Source organism: Malus sylvestris, chromosome 9, assembly GCF_916048215.2.
Source record: "Malus sylvestris chromosome 9, drMalSylv7.2, whole genome shotgun sequence".
Lineage (NCBI taxonomy): Eukaryota > Viridiplantae > Streptophyta > Magnoliopsida > Rosales > Rosaceae > Malus > Malus sylvestris.
This window is the reverse complement of record NC_062268.1, coordinates 35,151,661-35,174,451: the sequence shown is the minus strand read 5'-3', so window position 1 is coordinate 35,174,451 and position 22,791 is coordinate 35,151,661. Positions and strand designations below refer to the sequence as shown.

Genomic DNA, 22,791 nt, shown 5'->3' with positions numbered 1-22,791 from the left:
ATCATGGCCACAACCATGGTTGCCACATATTGTGTGTTGAGCCATGCTTCATCTTCTTCATCAGACTCATCATCTTCTCGTTTCATCTGTGCCCATTTTTCTTTCAATTTAAAAATGGATGAGGACCCCCAGTTGGAATCTGAAGAGGATCCAAAGTTGGAATTCATTGCAAATTTGAACTGAAAGAGATTGAATTCACAAAGATTGAATTCAAAGGTGTGTGAATTATAGCCCATAATCCACTCTATTTATAGCACAAAAAAATTCAAATCCAACAGCTACTTGACGTTAGTTATAGTTAGATTTGATTTTTTTTTTTTCGGCCAAATTTTTTAAAAAGAATATTAAAAAAATTCTCATTTTTTCCTATAAATTTAAGTTGTTGTAGTTTTTAAATTTAATTTTTAGCTTTTAAATTTAAGTTGTAGTTTTTAAATTTAAGTTGTAATTTTTAAATTTAAGTTGTAGTTTTTAAATTTAAGTTGTTATAGTTTTTAAATTTAAATTGTTGTAGTTTTTAAATTAAAAGAATAAATTATGTTTGGCCCTTTGGCCCTCGGTTGAATATGATTTTTTGTCTCTTTTGCCCTTGATTAGAAATAATAAATGGATACTTTGGATGCGGTCCTTAATCCTTAACATTCTTTGACTAAAATTTTAATAATATTCAAAGTTTGATCAAAGTCCATTGACTTTGTACACCTCATTATATTACAATTAATATTTATAGTTTTATAGTTTTGACATTAATTGTTTGATATTTTATGAGATTTATAATCCTATAAATTTAAAATACCTGACACATCCTGATCCTAGAATCAAGGCGTGTTGGCCGTCACGTGAGTGTGACGTAACCAAAAGTGCGGTGCGGAAGCAAAGGATATGAGAAATACGAAGGAATAAAAACCAACTACTAGCAGTAATATCCAACTAGCATACTAGAGAGAGTTTAAGTGTGCAGTACACAATTTCAGAGCATAAAAGAAACTAGGTGCAATCAAGTAGGACAATAATTAAGTTACAACACCTGCAGGTGAGTCCTACATGTAGGAAGTCTGTCAGAACGCCGAAGAAAACCTCGTGAGCCACCAACTATTAACTAGAACCTAGAGGGGCGCAAAAACAAAATTGAGTGGGTCAGTAAAACCAAAGTTTTCCAAAGCATTTCATTTAAAACATTTATAACCCCTCACTGTAAAACCTGTATACTTTCCCAGAAAATAACATAATAGTATATAAAACCTCATACGTCACAAATCACCAATCTATCATAAATCCAGGAACATGCCATGCCATAAATGTCAATAACAAAACATGGATGCATCAAAATAGCAGGTGACATAATGAATCAACCGGAGACCCTGTAGTTGGTCATGTACGGTTAATTCCATAGCTCAATATCCAACCCAGCTGGAGTCACCACGGTGACTTGTACGACACTACTCTGCACATAAGTCGGAACTACCTGAAGTAGTCTGTACGACAAGAATGGTGTAATAATACACTCTAGTGCTTCTTTCATCAATCATCTGCGCGCGTAATCTAAAGTCACCTACTAGTCGAAACCACCTCTAGTGGTCTGTACAACTAGCATGTTGAAACCCTCACATGGTCTGTACGACATGCACTTACTTGGATCCAAGGTGAGCGTGTGGTGCGGTGAATAATATAAGCACTAACACCAGAAGTGCAGGTTATGAGCTCTCAACACAATTCACATCATCGAGGATTCACATGATTAACATAAAACTCACCTAATACTCACATGTGCGTCCACAGCACCAATTCACACACACATATATATATATATATATATATATGCATCAATATCAATTCATATAATTCATAATATGCATGCATGGCGTTTTAAAACGTACTTTCATATAAATTCAATTTCTGGGAAAATTAATAGTATATAGGTATATACTGAAAACAAACTGCCCACTCACTGGTAAGTCGATGGGTCGTAACCCCCGTGACGTCCCTGGATGCGCTCGTCCTCGGGATAGGTGTCACCTATATGCGAAACAACTATAAAAACGTTAATTTCATGCACATAACCAACAATTTGAAATAACTTCTCATACGGTGCTCAATTTGGGTATATGAATATACCACATCGACCTACTTGACGTCACGGACGTCGAGAAATTTTTAGAAATTTTTTTTGAAGCGGCACGCGCCCCTACGTGCCTGGATAGGCACAGGTTCACGCGCCCCCACGCGCGTCTTCTTCCTCGAGCTCGCCGGACTGAGTTTTCCGGTGGCTGGAAAACTGGAGATTTTTCAATCTCCTTGTTCTCCGTCGTTTCTCAACTGTTTTCTTCGTATTTTATATCAATTTGAAGCCCTCAACATGTAGAATCACATTGGACTAATTTAAGGCTCTAAAAACAACTAAATCTCATCGGAAAAATTCCAAGAAAAACCGGCCAACTTTGAACTCAGTGATCCCGACGTCCAAAACCTTCAAACTAAGCACTCCGAGCTTCCTTAGGACCTCACTAAGCTCACTATAAGCTCAAAATTCCTTGAAATTCAACAATTCACATGTGCATGAACAGTGATTTCAAGATGGGTTTCGGATTTCACGTGATATCGAGGGTTCCAAGTTCTAAAAATTATACCAATGAACTCACAAGCTTGCAAGGATTCACAAACTTACCTTTTTGACGTCGATCCGTGAAGGTTTGAGGGTTTTTGATCTTGGTCCGTACAAGTCGAGAGGGAGAGAGAACAAAGGAGAGAAGAGAGAGCACGGGGGAAAAAAAGGAAGGGGTCCAGTGTCTGTAACCCGTGTGTGTGTGTGGTCCCTAAAAAACATATCACTTCATCCCTAACCACACAAAACATGCATACCAACTTAAATAATTCTCCCAAAGTTTATGGAATATGTGTATTAGTCCAAAAAATATGTCACACACACACACCTTAGCACCTGTCAAGGGTAATTCCGTCATGTCACGTCTTCGAGAAATAAAATTCCGGGACGGGCTGTGACAATACCTCATTATAATACTATTAGAAACAGTTACAATAAAAAAATTCAAACATTTTGATTGAATAAATGGATAAAAACTATGTAAAAATAAGAAATAATAAATAATAAATGGCAAAAGAATGTATCCATAGTGTTAAAAAAATTGGTACATTTTACAAAAAATTGGTACATTTCACTTATAACAAAGTGGTACAATAATAAAGAAGAATGGGTACATTATAAATAAATTAGGGTACAGATAAAAGAATAAAAAAATATGAGTACAAATGAATTTTTGAAAAATATAGACGCTAAAAGAAATTAATACATGGGTACAAAATAAAACTAAAAAGAAAATACTACAAATTTTAAAAAATGTTGCAAATTAAAAGTGGGTACAAACTAAAAATATAAATATATGATACAAAGTTTAGGCATAAAACATAAATATACCGTATGTAATTTTTCTATCATTGATTAAATATACAATGTCACGTGACAATATACACATAGGTACAAACACAAATAAAACTTTAAAAAATATGGGCACAAAAAGAAACTAATATATGGGTACAAATTAAAAATGGAAAAAAAAATTGGTACAAACTAAAAACAAAAATATATGATAACAAATTTAACCATAAATATAAATATATTAATCGTAACATTTTTAACACTAAAGGAATATATTTAAAAGTAAAAATATTTTATTATTCAAATAATTAATGATGTTATTGATACCCAAGGACCTTGATCAAAAATTGAAAATGAATAGGATTTTAATCAATAGAATAGTAAAAAGAAGGATGTGAACCTAATTTCTCCAATAATAAATTATGTTTGAATCTATGAGCCTTTGTCGGAGATGATTTTTTGTCAAATGTTTTGACCCTAAGGGTGTGTTTGTTGCACCGGACTAACTCGAATTGAACTAACTCTAGGGACTAAGTTGGATTGGCTTAGACTAGACTAAGCTAGACTGACTTAGTGAAACGTTTGGTGCAATGTCAGACTAGAAAACTGGACTAGCAATAAATTATTATTATTATTATTATTATTATATTTTACTTTATTTCCTATTAAAAATATCAACATTAATATGGACAAATGGGGCATCTTCTTCGCAAATTGCTGGTGCTCCTCTGCACATAGAATTTCCATTCACATAATCCAACAATTGTTCAATGATCTGAACTAACTGGTATCCTAGAAAACTCACAAATCCAAGCCTACCTTCACAAACCAAACGCAACCAATTCACAGAATCCATCAAGTATTCTGAAATTTAAAGAACAAAACAAATAAAGTAAAAATAAAATAAAATTAAGGAGATGAAGAACGCAAAGCACCCAACCCAAAACCCAATCAACTTCTGCAAATTGTAATCCTTCGTAAGGAAAATTAAATCCCAGAAAAATCAAATCCTTCAAGCTCACTTGTATATGCAAGACCAAAAATTCGATTTGAAAACCTTAAATTGCCGGACTTCTGTCGAATTGGAAACGAAATAAACTTGGCTTTGTCTACTTGCTTTCGGGTCTGGGTTTTGCGATTTGAATCGGAGTGAATCAAACGACGGCGAGAGCAAGGAGAGAATGAGACGGGTTCTAGGTTCTGAGAGATTCGAAACAAGTAGACGATGCAATTCTGGGTTAGACTAACAGCTACTTCAATCCTACCCACTTAGATGGCAAACAAACGCCCCTAATTGTGGAACTCGCACTCGCAGCAACCCAGCAACCCAGCCTCAACATATCAACATCTCGTCATCTCGTCATCTCGTCATCCCGTCATCTCGTCATCGTCATCCATCCCTCTCCCTCGCTCGCACTTTCTTTCTCTCTCTATTTTTAAGCGTTTTAGGAAAGAGAGAGACATTAATTTTCAGTTTCAGTGGATGAGATGAGATGAGAAACTGAGGATTGGATTGGATTGGAGTTGGAGGTAATTTTCACTTTGTAAATTCAATTCAATTCACTTGTACCCCTCTCTCCGTGTCTCAATTGAGGGTAGGTTCCTTTGTTTCTTTTTTTTTTTGTTGGATTTGTTTCCTATATCTTCTACTCTGTAGTCAGTGAATCTCATCCATTCATCATCTTCTAGTTGTATGAGGGCAATTTTCGACGACTAACTCAAGAAAGAAATTAGATAAATGAGCCATGTCGATACCAAAGGAGCCGGAGCAGGTGATGAAACTAAGAGGAGGATCAGTGCTGGGCAAGAAGACCATTCTCAAGAGCGACCACTTCCCTGGCTGCCAGAACAAACGCTTGTCTCCCCACATCGATGGTGCTCCCAATTACCGCCAGGTCTTTCTTTTCCTCTTGCTCCTCTTAAAATTAACCACCAATTTTGGGTTCATTCCTTGTTTTGATGCAATTTAGGAAGCACTTGTTTGTTAGACTGCCCACTGAATCTAGTGGTTGATTTTAATGCTTCAATTCTACAATCTTACATCGCATATATAGACAAACACATACTTACCACGTACAGCTTCACTTGCGTTGTCACCAAAATGTATATTGTCAACAAAAAGTACGTTGTCAAGTAGTTGCCTCTTCAACCACGTACATGCATCATGTTCTCAGGTATATAAATCTGTCCGTAATCGGGTTCAACATATTTTCATTGTAGCATCCTCAATGCTTCGTGTTAATGCAACTTGAGTTTTACATGGAAACTTCTCTAAATCACTCTCAACTGTTTCACGTCATTTCCCTTCTCATCACCTTCCGTTGTTTGATTTGTTTTCCTTTCATATTTATCCTCTTGGTTTATAGGCTGATTCGCAACATGTTCATGGTGTTGCCATCCAACAATCGGTGGAATCCAGAATGTTCTTAACCATATTGGAGCTCAACAAATTGATGGGAAGCGAGCACAAGTTCTTTGGATTAACCTTCGCGAGGAGCCGGTAAATTAAATGTTTCCATGCTATTTCTACCTGTCACTGTTTGATTTCTTTCTTTCCTATATTGGAAGTTTGCACAATACAATTGGTGCAATCGACTAGCATCATATTTAAGTTATAAAATGTGCATCATCTTTTTTACTGTTAAGAACCAAAATACTAAATTATTGTAGTAAATCTTGTTTTCAGAATATAATAATGATCAAGTATCAACATTTTAATCTCAAGTATGCTGTTGCCCGATTTGGAACTTGTTTATACCATATTTAGGGCCTCGTATTTAGATCTCGTACAAATACTCAGGGGACTTAAATGTAATTATGGGATAAAGGAAGGGGCATATATGTAATAAGTGAGGAGCCCTTATTCTATAAAAGGGCTCCTCACCCTAACAATTGGGGGAGGCCTCACTCTCACTCTCAAAGGCCATTTCTGGAGCCTTCTCAGCCCTTTCAACGCTCTCACTTCCAGAGCTCTCTCTCCCCCTCACTTCTCAGAGAAATATAATACAATCAGTGTAGACGTAGCCCAAACCTTGGGGTGAACCACGATAAAATCCTTGTGTTCTTTTGTTCTTCGTGTTCTTGAGCGTTTGTGCAGATTTACGGTCGGATTTACGTTGTACCAAGACCATCCGGTTTTGTGCATCAACATTTGGCGCCGTCTGTGGGAATCGACACAAAAAGCTATGTCGGTTCTCTCTCAATTTTTCATCCCACCACCGTGAAACCTTCACAACCTCACCATTGTCCGTCCACCGTGGATCTGCAAAACCCACACCGAGACACAGACACAGAACTCTCTCTGTGTAGTAGCTGCTTCTAATTTGTGAGAAAAAATGGAGAACACATTGGGAAGGAACCTAAATCTTTGTTTCACAAAGATCCGACCCCTACCAATCAAATTTCAAAGCAAGCAACAACAATCACAAAAATGTAAAGAAGCTCTCGGTGCTTGCTCACCCTTATAAAAATGGCTTCATCTCACCACCTAGCTTGGCAAAGTTTCTGCTTCTATTTCTGTCACGATCAATGGCGTTACATTGCTAGTCCTCCGCCGTTGCTCTCTTTGTCTTCCTCCTCAGCCTCGCCTCACCTCAAGTCTCTGCCGATGTGGTGCTTGAAGACGAGTACACCGTCACAACGGCGATCGACGGCCACAAACTCAGCGTCAACCCGCACTCGGCGCTTGCTCACCCTGGATCGTCCGATCTTCTCGTCCTCGACTCTTCCGATAGTGCCGTCTACGCCGTACCATTCCCCACGCCCGGATCCCAAGTTTCAGAAAGTGATGAAACGATTATCCGGCAACGACGACAGATATTCAGATGAGGAGTCGGGTTCGGCCCAGTTCAAGAAACCCCGGAGCTTCGCCGTGAGTCTGAAATGAATCGTCTTCGTCGCCGATAAGGGCAATAACGTCATCCAAAAGATAAGCGCTTCAGGTGTGAGCATGACTGCCGGAGGGTACTCGCAGAAGCCTGGGCACGAAGACGGCTCTGCTCAAAACGCAACGTTTTCGCCGGATATTGAGCTGGCCTTTGCTGTTGATCAGTATACGCTGCTCAAGCCGGATAAGGTCTCAACATTGCCGAAGATGTCCCTCAGGTTGCACAGTTACGTTATCTCCAGGAAACTTCAGAAGATGCTTCAAGCTGCAAATCTGCGGTCATGAACTGATTACTTGAACTTGACGATGGACTGGACGTTATCCAACGCAGGCGTCAGCGGTCGGACTTTACGTTACGGTCCACAAACGCCGAACGTTACGGGGAAGGGAGATATTCGTAACTGCTCTGAAAAGGAAAACTCGGAGCTGTTTTCCGGCGCACTTGGTTGACTCGGTCAGTTCGGTATCATCACCAAAGCTAGGGTTCTTCTGCAACCCGCCCCAGACATGATGAGATGGATAAAGCTGGTGTACACCGAGTTTGACGACTTCACTTGGGACACCGAGTTGCTGGTGACTCGGCAGGACGACGGCGGCGACTCGTTCGACTACGTGGAAGGCTTCGCATTCATCAACAGCTACGCCTTAAACTTCCCGGAGACCATCTCGCTGCGTTCTTGGCTTTGCTGTAAACCTGAAGAGAGAGGTGTGCAGTGGAAAGTGAAAAGAAAAACAAGGAAAGAGAAAGAAAAGCAGAAAAAGGAAAAGACAGAGACAGAGATAATGGATGGGCACGACCAAAGCAAGTGGGTTTGGCAAAAGATACATTACAAATCAAGGTGGACAGAGAATGAGCGGGGAGATCAAGAAAAGCATCAGTAAAAGAGAAAGTAAAAAGAAAAGAAAAAGAAAGAAAAAGAAAGAAAAGAAAAAGATCATGTTGTTGGGAGAATATTTCGGAAAGCAGAAAAGAGGAAAGCAAAAGGGATGCATATGGAGACACTGCAAAAAACAAGGAATAAATACCCCATCAGAATGATGTAATTTATTTTCCTTTTATTTTGAAAACATTTGTATAAACCCCATCAGAGGGTAAAAAAAAAAAAAAAAAAAAAAAAAAAAAAACGGCAAAGCCCAAAATAAATGGGCTGGAATGTTGTGTAAAGGGCGAAAACCCATAAGCCCAAAATAGCTCCAACCAGGTGATTAAAAGTACGCCCAGTACTTCAAATCATACATGAACATCTCATGTCAATCATACATAAACATTCATGAGCATCCCTCATATCAATCATACATAAACATTCATAAGCATCACTCATGTTAACATTCATGAGCATCACTCATGTTAACATCCATGAGCATCACTCATGTCAATCAACATAAACATTCATGAGCATCACTCATGTCAATCAGCTTCAAAAGCTTCATTTACAGAGCTCTAGCTTCAAAAGCTTCATTCACAGAGCTCTAGCTTCAAAAGCTTCATTTACAAGAGCTCTAGCTTCAAAGACTTCATTTACAAGAGCTTTAGCTTCAAAGACTTCATTTACAAAAGCTCTAGCTTTAAAAGCTTCATTTACAGAGCTCTAGCTTCAAAGCTTCACTTGCAAAGCTTCACCTACAAAGCTTCAGTGCAAGGTATACAAATATCGCCTCCGAACAACCACCACTTCGGCCCATACATGGATTCAATTTGAAGTCTCCAGCCAACAGACTCTATTGACCGAAGACTTGGGGGACTACATTATGTACCATATATTGGGCCTCAACTGGGCCTCATAAAAAATACTTGGGAGACTCTAGCCCATCACTTATGTACTGAGGAGTGAACCCTTATTTTATAAAAGGGACTCCCTCATCTTCATTAGAGAGAAACGCCGCCAGCTGAGCAACCGCCTCGCCGCGAGCATCAACTCTAGCCCATCATTCATGTATTGAGGAGCGAGCCCTTATTCTATAAAAGGGACTCCCTCACCTTCAACGCCACAAGTTGAGCCAACCAAGGCAACATAAGCCACAAGCCGAGCAACCTCACAACATGTGCTACTTCTGGATGAGCATCATTTCACTTTGAGCACCGCCTCATATCGGGCATCAGTTCAAGACAACGTCTAGTTACTTCGGCCCACACATGGACTGAATTTCAAGTCTCCAGCCAAAAGACTCTCTTGACTGAAGACTTAGGGGACTACTGTTTATACCATATTTAGGGCCTCGTATTTAGATCTCGTACAAATACTCAGGGGACTTAAATGTAATTATGGGATAAAGGAAGGGGCATATATGTAATAAGTGAGGAGCCCTTATTCTATAAAAGGGCTCCTCACCCTAACAATTGGGGGAGGCCTCACTCTCACTCTCAAAGGCCATTTCTGGAGCCTTCTCAGCCCTTTCAACGCTCTCACTTCCAGAGCTCTCTCTCCCCCTCACTTCTCAGAGAAATATAATACAATCAGTGTGGACGTAGCCCAAACCTTGGGGTGAACCACGATAAAATCCTTGTGTTCTTTTGTTCTTCGTGTTCTTGAGCGTTTGTGCAGATTTACGGTCGGATTTACGTTGTACCAAGACCATCCGGTTTTGTGCATCAACAGAACTAAATGCAGTTTTGCGAAGTCAATATTGAAAATTATTTTATAAACAAGAAACCTAAACTATAAATTTATAGCTATTGACAATCAAAAGCTAATGAGCTCAACTGTTTATGATGATATTGTGCCTATACATTAAGTAATAGCTCTTGGTTTACATCCCCTCACTGATCCCGTAGTAATTATAGCATTCAATGTTGCCCATTATGCCAACTGGTGTGTTCTGCAAAAGTTGTCTTTTTTGTAGCCTGGGATGAATTTTCCCGACACTTTTTTTTTTTTAATGAAATGAAATGTTATTCATATGACAATATAATTACACAAGTGGACAAGATGTCAGTAAAGAAAAGCAGAAAGAAATCAACGAGATGACAAACAAAGTCCCCATAAAATTGAAAGAGCTATGAAAACTCCATAAATCTAACTAATATCAGCTTTCCCAGGAAGCCAAATAGAGGAAAAGATTCTTTAAATTCTGTAGAAACCGAATACCATAATAAAGACCATAAATGAACTTTATCCCACAACATCTGTCTTCTGTTACAAAATGTTATGGTAGACTGTGTATTGCTGCCTAATTATTCTTATATAGTGGGGCAACCTTTTAAAGAATCTGAATCTGACTTGTAAAGGATGGCAGAAAACTGTAAGGTTAATGGTGCGTCCTGGATCTGACTTAAATTATTTAGGTGGTTTAGGGATGGTTTGGTATGGAAAAAAATTTAGGGTTTTCAAAGCAGGAATTTCTCGGTTCTTTTTTTTTTGTTTGGGCTGAAAAAATGGTGTTCACTGTAGACTCAAGTATGTATATGGGCCTAAAGGGTTTATCATTTAGACGGACATGGACCTAAGTTGGGATGAGTGAGAACACTCAGTTAACTCTGCTCCTAACAGTGTAATGCATAGTTAAATCAATGACCAATCAGTTCTTCCAAAGAATGAGAATGTTGGCTGTACAGATCATATCGGTCTTCAGATTTACGGATATATCTACGGATATCTTGAGATGCCTCTAAATATCTGCCCTAATTTATGGTTTAGTAGATGGGTAGCTTAATTAGTGCTTTTGATTTTGATTTGATTTGGTTAGGGATTTAGTGCACTTATTAGTGTTGTGTGGAGGGATTTAAAACGCTTATACCATATCAGTCTTTCTTTTTCTTCCTTTTTCTTTCTATTTTGGTTCAAGATCAGTGCAAATCTAGCATTTTTGCTCTGTTGGAGGCTGATAGTGGGGATATCTTGCGAATATAGGTAAACATGTGGCAGTATCTGGTAGACAATAGAAGAAATTGCTTCACCCCTGCTATTAGTTTCAGTGTCTAGAGAAAAAGATTCATCAAGGGAAAATATCATCCTAGCGGCAATCCTTGGTTCTAAGTTCTTACATCGATTGTTCGACACTAGGCAGAACATCTTTCATCTTTTAATAGTACATGGCATAAGCAAAAAGAAGAAATACACACCATCTTGATCAAAAACCTAAAATCATAATTGTTATGCTGCCTAACGTAGGCAATACCACGAATCTGTGAACTCAATTGACACAGCGTAGAAAAGAAAAACATTAACGCTGCATAGGCTTTTGGACCTTGTGATTCCAAACTACCTTAGAACAAAAAACCCAACAAAATCCCTGGAAAATGCCAAGAAAAATAAATAAATAAATTAAGCCCACTCCTAACAAAAATAGATTATGCATAACATTAAAGTTCCAAACATATGGACTGAGCAAAAGCCTTTCGAATTTGACCAAAATCATCCAAACATTTATCTGTTTCCCATCATAGAATAAATAAGCTAAAGATACAGATCCAAATCGAAGAAATAGTAAGAAATTATACAAAGTTTTCCGACTAGAAAGAAATATATAGAGGATGGAAGATTCCCACCAAAAACAAGAGAGAATTGGAACAAATAAAACCATCCTATTTACCCCAGCAAAGAGGGACAAACAGAGTAAGAGAAAGCTAGGGCTTGAAAGGAATGAATTGTGGAGAGATGTTTCAGACTGAATGAGTTGAAGTCTTGTACCATAAGCTGGGTCTGTTGGTTGTATCAATTGGGAAAGTTTCCTTAAGCCCCAATTTTTTCAGTGCCGTGTAAACCCACCTCTCCTCACTGGTGAACCAGTTAATCTTTTTGTGTATGTGAGTGTATGTTTTTCTTCTGTTTTTTAAGGGATTAGATTAGCCATCTAGTCCAAGATGTTTCCAAACATAGGACTAATCTAAAATAGTCTAGTCCAACTCCTTAATCGGTATATGAAGGTACTCTTAGACTTGCAAAATCTCTTATTCTAATTTTTCATAATTTTACTTGACACAATTTTTATCCTTGAGTATGCATTTTCTTATGTTACTCCATATCTTCAAACAGGTGGTCTATATTATGGGCGCCCTTTTGTTTTGCGTGATGTGGAGAGGCTCTTTTCCAACCTTGAATATATGGTATGCTTTTTGTTAATTTTACCATCAAATTTGGCATATCCTATGATTATACTTGCCTTCATTACTTAAGAAGTACAGAACGAATAACTTCATTGTCTACAATATAGTCTGTCTTACATTAATTTGAATTTCGAGTGCGCTTCTTATGATTTTAGTACTTGCCTTGATGAGGAGAATATGATGGGTTTTTTTGTTCTTTTGTTTATACCTTGGTCCTTTTGTTTTGTTTTGTTTTGTTATGTTTTGTTTTGAGGTTGGGAATTAGGGAATATAGAGGATTGCTAGTTATAATACATGCATAATGCTATTTGCATTGCAATTCACAGACATGTCAACTTGTTAATTAGCCACATTTTATGTTTCCTTCTAAATTGATTGTGGCTTTACAAAAACCATCAGGGAATTAACAGGGCTAGGGTTGAACAAATGGAAGCCTGGTTAAAGGAAGATATTTTAATTGAATCTGCAAGGTATGTAACATTTTCTCACGCCTGCTTTCTATGATATTGGACGTTATTTTCCCATCTGAAATAAGAAGCGCACTCGAAATAAGATCCTTCTCACTGATGAACTGCCAGATGGTCAGATGGTGGATCAATGGGAACCAGTGTCACGTCATTCTGTGAAGACACCACTAGAGGTATCTCATTGGAACAACTGTCATAGATGGGAATGAGAGAACAAGTGTAACCGACCAGTATTCGTAATATTAAACAATTTATTTATTTTATTATTCTGTAGGTTTACGAGGAATTGCAAGAACAAGGATACCTTGTTGACTATGAACGTGTTCCTATAACTGATGAAAAGTCACCTAAGGAGCTGGATTTTGATATTTAGGTTAGTTCATTTTCTCGTCGAACAGTATATATAGCACAATTCATATCAGGCCAGGTAAAACCTGGGACCAGACCTCAATCAATTGGGTCCAAGAAGATGGGAACCAAGACCAACCCAACCTAAATTGGTTGGAGTGGGTTAGTTCTTGGCATGCCCATGAATTGAGCTGCACTCCTAGAGTTGGTCTTTTTGTGGTCTTGTGGTCATGGAATATTATCACCTTCCTGAATTACATTTTCCGATGCGTGCGCTTTATTTACTCATTTATTCTTTGTATTCAGGTTCATAAAATTTCTCAAGCTGACATGAATGCAGAAATAATTTTTAACTGTCAAATGGGACGTGGGCGAACCACAACAGGAATGGTGATTGCAAATTTGATATACCTCAACCGTATAGGAGCTTCCAGTAATCCTCTTACTCTATTCACTTAAAATACTTCTTCTATTACATTGACTCATTTTGGTCATCCGAAGCAGTTTTGTAGTTCTAGAATTTGTTAACTTGGTTTATCTCTGTTGCGAAGGAACTTATTAGTGCTATTCTAATGAAACTATGATTTTCTCATATGCTCCTTTTTCTCTCCACCCCTTCCCTTTCAAGTTTAAACAGTATATTATTTTATTTCTGATATGAGAAGATAATAATCACAAAGACAACACAATTGTAATCATCCAACTCAAACCAGCCTCCCTGAACAACCTCAACCACAAGAACAACACATTTGGACAGAAAATAAGCAAGTGGTCTAAACTTTAAACCTCACTCATACACAAAACACATCAATGTGGAGATCGGCAAGAAAATGATACAAATATCAAAAGACAAATCCAAAATACACCTTTTACACTGTAATACAACTCTAAAAGCTATCCCACAGCAGCTTTCCAGTCTAATAAAATTACAAAAATGAAAGATTCTAAAGGGTTGAGAAAGAGAAGCCCCCAGGGAAACCTAACTTCTTCCCAAGAGCTCTCCTGTACGTTACCTTTTGGATCCTTGTTATAATTCTGACTCTCCTCTTCTGGATCTTTCTTTTTGATCTATCCGGCAATGGACTAAGCAAAATAGAGAATAACTAGAAACAAACCAGGTTTATACTGTTTGGGCAAAACTTTTGCCTACGTCCATTAGTGATTTCTCTAGGTACAGAAACCACGCCTTCTTTAATTAATAATACAGTATACAATACTTTTTTCAAACCCTAGAACTAATGCCTCCTCCTCTCCTTGCTCTCTGTTTTCTCACTTGCTTTTCAGCCTTGCAGCACCCTATCTATAAGTATAGGTGTGATTTACATGCCTATTTTCTTATTTGGTTTCCTATTCTATATAGGATAGGAAAGTACACTTTCATTCCTATTCCAATTATGCTTCTGGATTCCCAATCTAATTGTACTAGAAAACTTAATTCTTTCCTAATCCTTGTAGGACAAGAATCAGTGTACCTTAGCTTTCCTAATACAATCCTAAACAAAATAGGACACTAACAATTGACGAGCCAATTCCTAACAAACTAACAATTGATGAGCCAATTCCTAACAATCTCCACGTTGGTTAGTCAAACCAAGTCTTGACAGTTGCACCTCAGTATGTTGTGAATATCGCGTTTAAGAATGGGAAAAACAAAACAAACATTGGAAATCAAAAACAAAATAACCAAGATAAGCAACAGTAAGAATTAACGTGGTTCAACTTTATGTGCCTGCATCCACGAGACAACAACAACAATCTTTCACTATATCAATAATGAGTACAAAGGATAATCTTGCCAAGCCTCTAGGATTAAAGATTTGACGGGAAACCTGAAACAAGAACAAGAAATGTTGAGAATATCGCGTTTAAGAATGGAAAAACAGAACAAACTCGGGAAATCGAAAACAAAAGTAACCAAGATAAATAACACCAAGAATTAACGTGGTTCGGCGATATGTGCCTACGTCCATGGGACAGCAATAACAATCTTTCACTATATCAATAATGAGTACAATCAATAATCTTACCAAGTCTCTAGAATTAAGACTTGACTAAAAACCTGAAAGAACGAGAACAAGAAATACACTCTCTCTTTTCTTTTCTCTCGCACACTTTACAATATTCTCTCACTCTAATCCCTTGAGTGGTATACAATTTATTGTTTTGCTCCCCATCCAATTCTCTACTCTTTTGCAAGATATATCCAAGATAATGAAGGCGCTCACTCTTTGGTACTTTCTACCAAGGTCTCCAATCCTCACCCCTATCTCATTTGGACCCCATTTCCCACTAAACTTGCACTCCATATACTCTACCTTTGACCTACTTAGCGAAGACCTTTAGATTCCAACACTTTCCGCCAAGGGTTAAGCTTTGCGTTTATTCTCTCCTGCATTTCATCTATCAACACTATATCATCTGCGAAAAGCATACACCAAGGGTTATCATCTTGGATATGTCCCGTTACTAAACAGGAAAAAGAAAATTGCACAAAACTAAGCCTCCCACCTCCAGATAACAAGCGTTTCTTCCCTTGATCTTTCATCAAGTCATACTTATTTTTGAAATATAAAGAATTATTACCAACACTGTCGCTTAGTGTCCAGCTTTCATTGCACCAGTCAGCCAGTCCATAATTTTATTTATTTTTATCATATCAAGACAGATGTCCGTACAGTTATGGATGAGAGTTTGTACTGCAAATGGGAAAGAGTAAATGGCTCTCTTCTCAGAACTTTGAACTTTAACAAGAGTAAAAAGAATACGGACCTCAACCTAGGCACATTTGGGGTTTCAAGCAGACAAGTGTCCTAGCATGAACATGGCATCTAAGACCCATACAAGAGTACAAATCCATGTTGAAAAACCCCGCACACTAGACCTTATTCTTTAATGTAACCAACGACAATAGACTAAACTAGCAAATATTAGAAAACTTAGAAACACACAAGAATTATACTGGTTCGGCAGAACTTTTGCCTACGTCTAGTTGTGATTTCTCTAGGTAGAAAAATCACCGCTCCTTTGATTAATAATAGAGATAACAGAACTTTTGCAAACCCTAGAACTAATCTTAAAACTCTTGGCTGTCTGGCTGTTTTCTTTCTCTCTTAAAAAATCAGCCTTGCCCCACCCTATTTATAGACATAGGGTTGGCTAACATGTCCCAAGGCTGATTGAATTCCTATTTCTAAGTGAACTAGGAAATTACACCTATCCAAATCCAAATAGACTTCTAGAAATCCAAACCTAAATTGAATAAGGAAACTGAAATTCTTTCCTAATCCCTCTAGGACAAGAATCGGTATACCTCTAGGTTTCCTAAAACAATCCTAAACCAACTAGGACATATTTGACAAGCCAAAATCCTAACAATCCAAGACGTAATTACAACTGTCATCATTGGTACAACTGGCGTTGTTTTGTTCCTTTTTGAGGCATGTAAATTCTGAGGCTATTCAGACCCCGGTAGAGGTTTTTAAAGGTTTGGAGGAAGATGGTTTTCCCATCAAGTATGTGTGTGTACCCATCACTGATGGTAAAGCTCCCAAAAGTTCTGATTTTGACACATTGGCTATTAATACTGCTTCTGCTTCCAAGGACACTACTTTTGTTTTCAATTGCCAGGTTGACATTTAATTCTTTCCCTTTTCCTTCTTTTCTGTATGCGTGAAAGGAGACAATAAATTTTTTTTATAACCAATCTGTAGTATTTTTCTTTTGCCTTCTATTATTTTCTTTCTCCTGATCTTTTTTTTCTTCTCTTCCTTTAATATTCACAGATGGGTAGAGGAAGGACAACTACAGGTACGGTAATTGCTTGCCTTTTGAAACTCCAAATTGACTACGGGAGACCTATCAAAATCCTGGTTGACAATATTACCCTTGAAGAAGTGGATGGTGGTAGCTCAAGTGGCGAAGAAACTGGAGGTAGTAGTGCTGCATCAACCTCCAGTGTTACAAATTTTAGAAATGAAAAGGAGCAAAGCCGTGTATTCGGCATGAATGACATCCTCTTGTTGTGGAAAATAACAAGATTATTTGATAATGGGGTGGAATGCCGGGAAGCCTTAGATGCTATAATTGATAGATGTTCTGCTCTACAGAACATACGTCAAGCTGTTCTGCAGTACAGAAAGGTATTCAGTCAACATGTTGAGCCAAGGGTAAGGAGGGTGGCATTAAATCGTGGTGCTGAGTACTTGGAGCGCTACTTCCGTTTAATTGCTTTTGCAGCATACTTGGGAAGTGAAGCATTTGATGGATTTTGTGGGCAAGGAGAATCTAGGATGACGTTTAAGAATTGGTTGCATCAGCGACCACAGGTTCAAGAAATGGAACATAAGAATAAGACCTGGACGCTTTTAAACTGTCCCTGTAAATTCCTTCTACTTTTGGCTTAGAGACTTTTTTTTTTCGTTTGGTTGGCAAGCTTACTCTTAAGAGCTTAGTTGATAATTCTTTATTTTGGGATGGATATAATTTTTTCCTTTGTTTTTTTTCTGGAATTCAGGAGGAGTTGAGAGCACCACTTGAGTCCCAGCATGGGGATGCTGTCTTGGAGGCCATTGTCAAGGCCCGTAGTGGTTCGGTTTTGGGGAAAGGTTCTATACTTAAAATGTATTTCTTTCCAGGTCAAAGGACGTCTAGTCACATACAAATACATGGTGCACCACATGTTTTTAAGGTATGCTTATATTTCTTCCTGCGCAATAGATAAGTAGGGATCTTAGAGCAAGTCCAGCGGGGACAAAATGTCCCAGCCCTCAGTCCAAAAAACAACCTGGCCCTCAGTACATTTGCTCCAGCCCGTTGAGTTGCCTGGCACCCAGCCCATGCCAGGCAACAGCCCAGCACGTTTTGGACTGACCAAATAGCTGGCCTGTTTCTCAGGCGCGTGCAACACAAGCGCGCAAGGCGCGAGTGGGTTTCAGGCATTTCTGAAAATGTGTCAGCCCACTTGGGCTTAGCGACGTGGCGTTATGATAGCCGTTGGATTTCCAACGGCTAGTTTTTCTAGACCGTTGGATTTCCAACGGTAAAAAAAATTTAAATTTTACTTTTAAACTGGACCGCCGATCAAAGATCAACGGTCCAGATTAATTAACTTAATTAAAATTTATTAAAAAATACAGAAAAATTATTAAAAAATACAGAAAATTAAATTTTTTTTTTCTTTCTATAGTTTATCTGATGAGTTTATGTAATTTTATTTTAGTGTGTTTTTTTTAAGTTTATTTGATGAGTCTGTAATTTTATTTCAATGTGTTTTTTTTTTAAGTTTATTTGAAATTTTATCCAAAATTGGTTAAAAATCATATCCGAAATAAACTTAAAAAAAAAAAACACACCAAATAAATGCGCTGGGTGCCAGCGCATTTTTTTAGGGATGGAGATGCTTTGGTCTGTTACTGTTTACTGGGGTCTATTACTGTTCACTTGAGTGGATAAATGCGATGGGTGCTGGCACAAAGTCCTTAGGGGTGGACTTGCTCTTAAGTTTTCTATTCAATTGGATAAGGGTACAGATGGAGTGTATATAATGTGTGTAACAGCATTACTCCATGTGGTTGATTTTATACAAACTTATATGTTTAAATTTACATATTTGAGGTGAAGCGAGTCAGGAGGTCGTCTTCTGGTTTTAGGTGTTCGTCATGCTCAATGATGTATTTAATATAAGTTAACAGGGTTGGAAAATGGTTTATCCTATAGCCTGACATATGGTAAGTTAGAAAAACTTGCAGTGGGGTCGGAATTTGGAAGAATAGTGGTAAAATTAGAGCACCCAACCCTCACCTATTGGATCTGAGAGTTACATTTTCAACCGCACGTGTTGGGACTGAGACAAATACGTGGAGCATTATGTTTGGATGATGTGGAATATTTGTACCCGTGGTTCTTGACACGTGAATTTTTTCTCTGGTTACGTAACCAACCCAAAATCACGTGGCGTTGGTGTAGAGGCCCAAGATATTTAATATGGATAGGAAAATTAATGAAAAGAGTTTGAAAACTTTAAGTTTTAATGATAAGGACAAAATAAAGGGTAAAGTGAATAGTACCATAATTGACTTTTAAAAATGTGGTTTTTTGTTAAGGTAAACAGTACCGGAAGCTTTTCGTTAAAGTTCTCTAATATGGATTGGGGTGCAAGGTTGACATACTGCATGTGGAACACTAATCTCACTGTTTGCACTCAAAATATACCCATTTTTACTTATTTGGGCAATTTGGGTAAAATATGGCATTTGGAGGATTAATATGCAAGAAAGCTAACTTGGAAGGATATTTAGATGCAAGTGGAGGGGTTGGACATTATAATATTGTTTCTCTAATTCGTTTGGGTGGTGAAGATGTGTATGCCTTCAAGTAGATTGGAAAAGCATTCAGACATTCTTGCAGGAGTCATGTGAAGAAGACAGCTTGCTTCTTTTTATTATTAATTTATTACAAGTGGTGGAGATATGTGGTGGAGATTCAAACTTGCTTATTCTAAATATTTCACAATGCAACCTGCCCAAGCTTCGTTCGGGCATGAACAAAACCTCAGCAGGAGGGTTTCCTCCAGACCTTTATAAAAAGGAGCAGATGCACAAGGATTAGGAACACTTAATCAAACAAACAAAAGCACAAACTCTGCTCAAACCAGATTTGCCAAAAGCCTTCTTTTATCTAAGTTTATTAGCTCTGCTACTTACTTGTAGTATCGATCTTATTTGTAGTTTTTATATACTCATTTCCAGTCCTATAAAGTACAAGCAATCTGCAATATTAGCCACTTTCCCTTGTCATTTATATTTCCAAGCAACCTTGTCATTTACATATTGTTCTATCTCTCCATATAAAGTCCTTATTTTTAAGGCAAATAAAGAACCTTAATTTGAGCAACTCCCACTCAAATGGCACAATCTCTTGATTTGAAGTCAAAATGCGCAACCTCAATCATTCAAATCCCGTCTACTAGCGGCATCTAGTAGTGGCACGCCCACACCCACCAATCTCGTATGTGAAGTAAATCCCTGGCTTGCCCGCAAGGCGCCATGGCGGATTTAGGGAGCGAACACTCACCAAATAGAACATTGATGGGTCAATAGGAGCAGGTAGGGGAAACGAGGTGCTGGGGTTCTGCACCAGCAACAATACTTTCACATTTCAGGGAAATTTTCAAGCATCTTTGGGGGATAAAAATTGTGGAAAGTAGTGTGAGATTTGGTAGGAAGAAAAAACAACACATCCGTATATAGGAAATGAAAGAGATTATAAGACGACTAAATAAAGAAAAGAAAAAAAATCAACGCCTGGGATATTGGCAGTGGTGTTATATGATGTGAGCTATGTCGCACAGATACTTAAGCAAATTGGCTAGCAATTCATCCATATACGGCCCTAACTTTCTGATATCACACAGATACAACAGAGGTACTGCAATTTTCCTTCAAATGGAGGTCGTGGTTTTTAAAGCAAGAATAAGGGGCTACTTTGTAATGTTCAAAAATTATTTCTAAGCCAGCCACATAAGAGCCATCTTTTCTCTGCTTCTTTTTGTTTAAACTCATGAGATAGAGGTTAGGGGACAAGAAGTCCGCAAAGGCACAAACAAAACAAGATAAAAATCACCATCACCCAGACATTTAGAAACTATAAAAACAATACAAGACTAACTAATAGCCACATTCCAGTTCCGCCAAATTTCTGAAAAAGACAAATCTCTAAATTCTGTAGTAACCGCAGCCCACAGAGATGACCATAACCGAACATTATCCCACATATCCTCCCTTCTAGTGCCTTCGTTGTCCTAAAAAATCTGCTTGTTTCTTTCCATCCAAATGACCCCAAAAATAGCTGAAACTACACATCCCCATAAGACCTTTATTTTCCACCCCTTTCCTGATAATTTATGTTCCTCTACCATAAGAGAATAACAATGCCTGGGTAAAACCCAACTGATACTGAACTACTTAAACAACTTCAACCAGAGATTTAAAGCCACCAGACAGTGAAGAAAGAGATGGTCAACAGACTCTGAACTTTTCTTGCATAAAATGCACCAATCAGGCTGTAGACATGAGCTAGGTTGCCCTTTTTGGAGCATGTCACAAATGTTAATTTTCCCATGAGCCACTAACCAAGTAAAGACCTTCACTTTGTTAGGAACTTTAGATTTCCAAACCAGGCCATAAGCCTGAAATACCCTATCAGCATAGCTTTTGAGAAGATAATCACAGTAAAATTTAATAGAGAAGCTTCCTGAAGAGTAAAGTATCCAATTTCTTGCATCAACCCTTGAGGGGTGAATGCGAACCCAGTCCAAATTTGTCAGGAAAGATGACAATTCATTTAATTCCACATCACACAAATTCCTTCGAATCCCAAAGTCATAATTCAAAGAATGTTTAGCAAAACTAGCCACACTAGAAATACTCTTGTTATGAAATCTGGATAAGTTGAACAACCTAGGAAATGAGACTTGTAAGGATCTTTCGCCCAACCAGATGTCTTCCTAAAATCTAATTCGTGTTAAGAATGAGTCACACATTGATGTGTGAGAAAGGTCTTGCATGGCCTTATAAGAAGTTGGGCTACTCCCCATATTGCCAATTGATTTTCTGGTGAAACCTTAACTTTCTTCATGGTATCAGAGCAGGTTGTCCTACGTGTGAAGCCAAAAGGTCACATGTGCTCCACGTCATCCCGTTGTGTTGTCCACATATTAAGCTTGAAAATTCACCACATGTGATGGGGCATGTTGAGAATGAGTCCCACATTGATGTGGAAGAAGGGACCTTGCATGGGCTTATAAGAAGTTTGGCTACTTCCCATAATACCAATTGGTTTTATGGTAGAACCTCAACTTTCTTTAATTCGATTTGCTTTACCAAAAACAAAACGGCAACACTCCAGAAAAGAACTATACCCTTGGGTAATATCCTTCCAAGGACTTCTACTTGTCCAAACCGAACTATCTTGGAATCCCAACCATTGTCACTTTATGCCAGATGGAATTACTTTCGACTGGAAAACGCCATAACCATTTAGCTGACAAAGCTTTGTTTCTTACCAAGAGATTGCCAATACCTAAACCTCTTTCCTCTTTCTGTTTTGAAACGGTATCCCAACTAATGAGGTGATCTTTCTTATCTTCACCAACACTAGCCCATAAGAATTTCCGCATTAAGCTTTTCAGATTCCTGACTACTTCTTTAGGAATCTTGAACAAAGACAGAAAATAAATTGGTAAACTTCCTAACACCAATTGAATTAAAGTTAATCTTTCCCCTCTTGAAAGAAAGGCACACTTCCAGCTGTGAAATCGTTTTTGGACTTTTTCCACAATCGTTTTGCAGAAGGAGATAGTTCTGGGATTACCTCATAAAGCAAGACCCAAATACTTGACAGGCCAAGAGCGCCAAGAGCCCACTTTGCATGCCCAAGGACTAAATGGTGGAATCTAAACGGAGAAAAACAAGTCATTTTCAAAGAGAAAGTAATCACCCAGTGTGGGTGGGATAAAGAGGGGGAAGCTAGCCAAAGGTGGGATTCCATGGCTAGTTGTATCCGAAAAGTAGCAAAAGAGGTATTAGGAAAGTCCAAGGGCTTTGCTCTACACCAAAAGGAATCTTGGTGGTGGAATGAGGAGGTACAAACAAAT

At 38.1% G+C, this 22,791-nt stretch overlaps 1 protein-coding gene and 1 long non-coding RNA gene across 2 annotated transcripts; both read left to right on the top strand.

Moving 5' to 3' along the window:
- The first annotated feature begins 4,141 nt into the window (after nt 1-4,141).
- Nucleotides 4,142-6,118, top strand: LOC126582710 (uncharacterized). Its single transcript, XR_007609567.1, has 3 exons — nt 4,142-4,924; nt 5,084-5,289; nt 5,761-6,118. It is a non-coding gene; the product is annotated as an uncharacterized LOC126582710 (long non-coding RNA).
- A 10,415-nt stretch (nt 6,119-16,533) lies between these two features.
- On the top strand, nt 16,534-19,933 carry LOC126582709 (uncharacterized). Its single transcript, XM_050246886.1, has 3 exons — nt 16,534-16,766; nt 16,922-17,516; nt 17,653-19,933. Coding segments are annotated over exons 2-3 (597 nt in total). The 5' UTR covers nt 16,534-16,766; the 3' UTR covers nt 17,655-19,933.
- The last annotated feature ends 2,858 nt before the right edge of the window (nt 19,934-22,791 follow it).

Coding starts and splice junctions, on each gene's coding strand:
- LOC126582709 (XM_050246886.1), top strand. CDS start 16,922: ATGGGTAGAGGAAGGACAACTACAGGTACGGTAATTGCTTGCCTTTTG.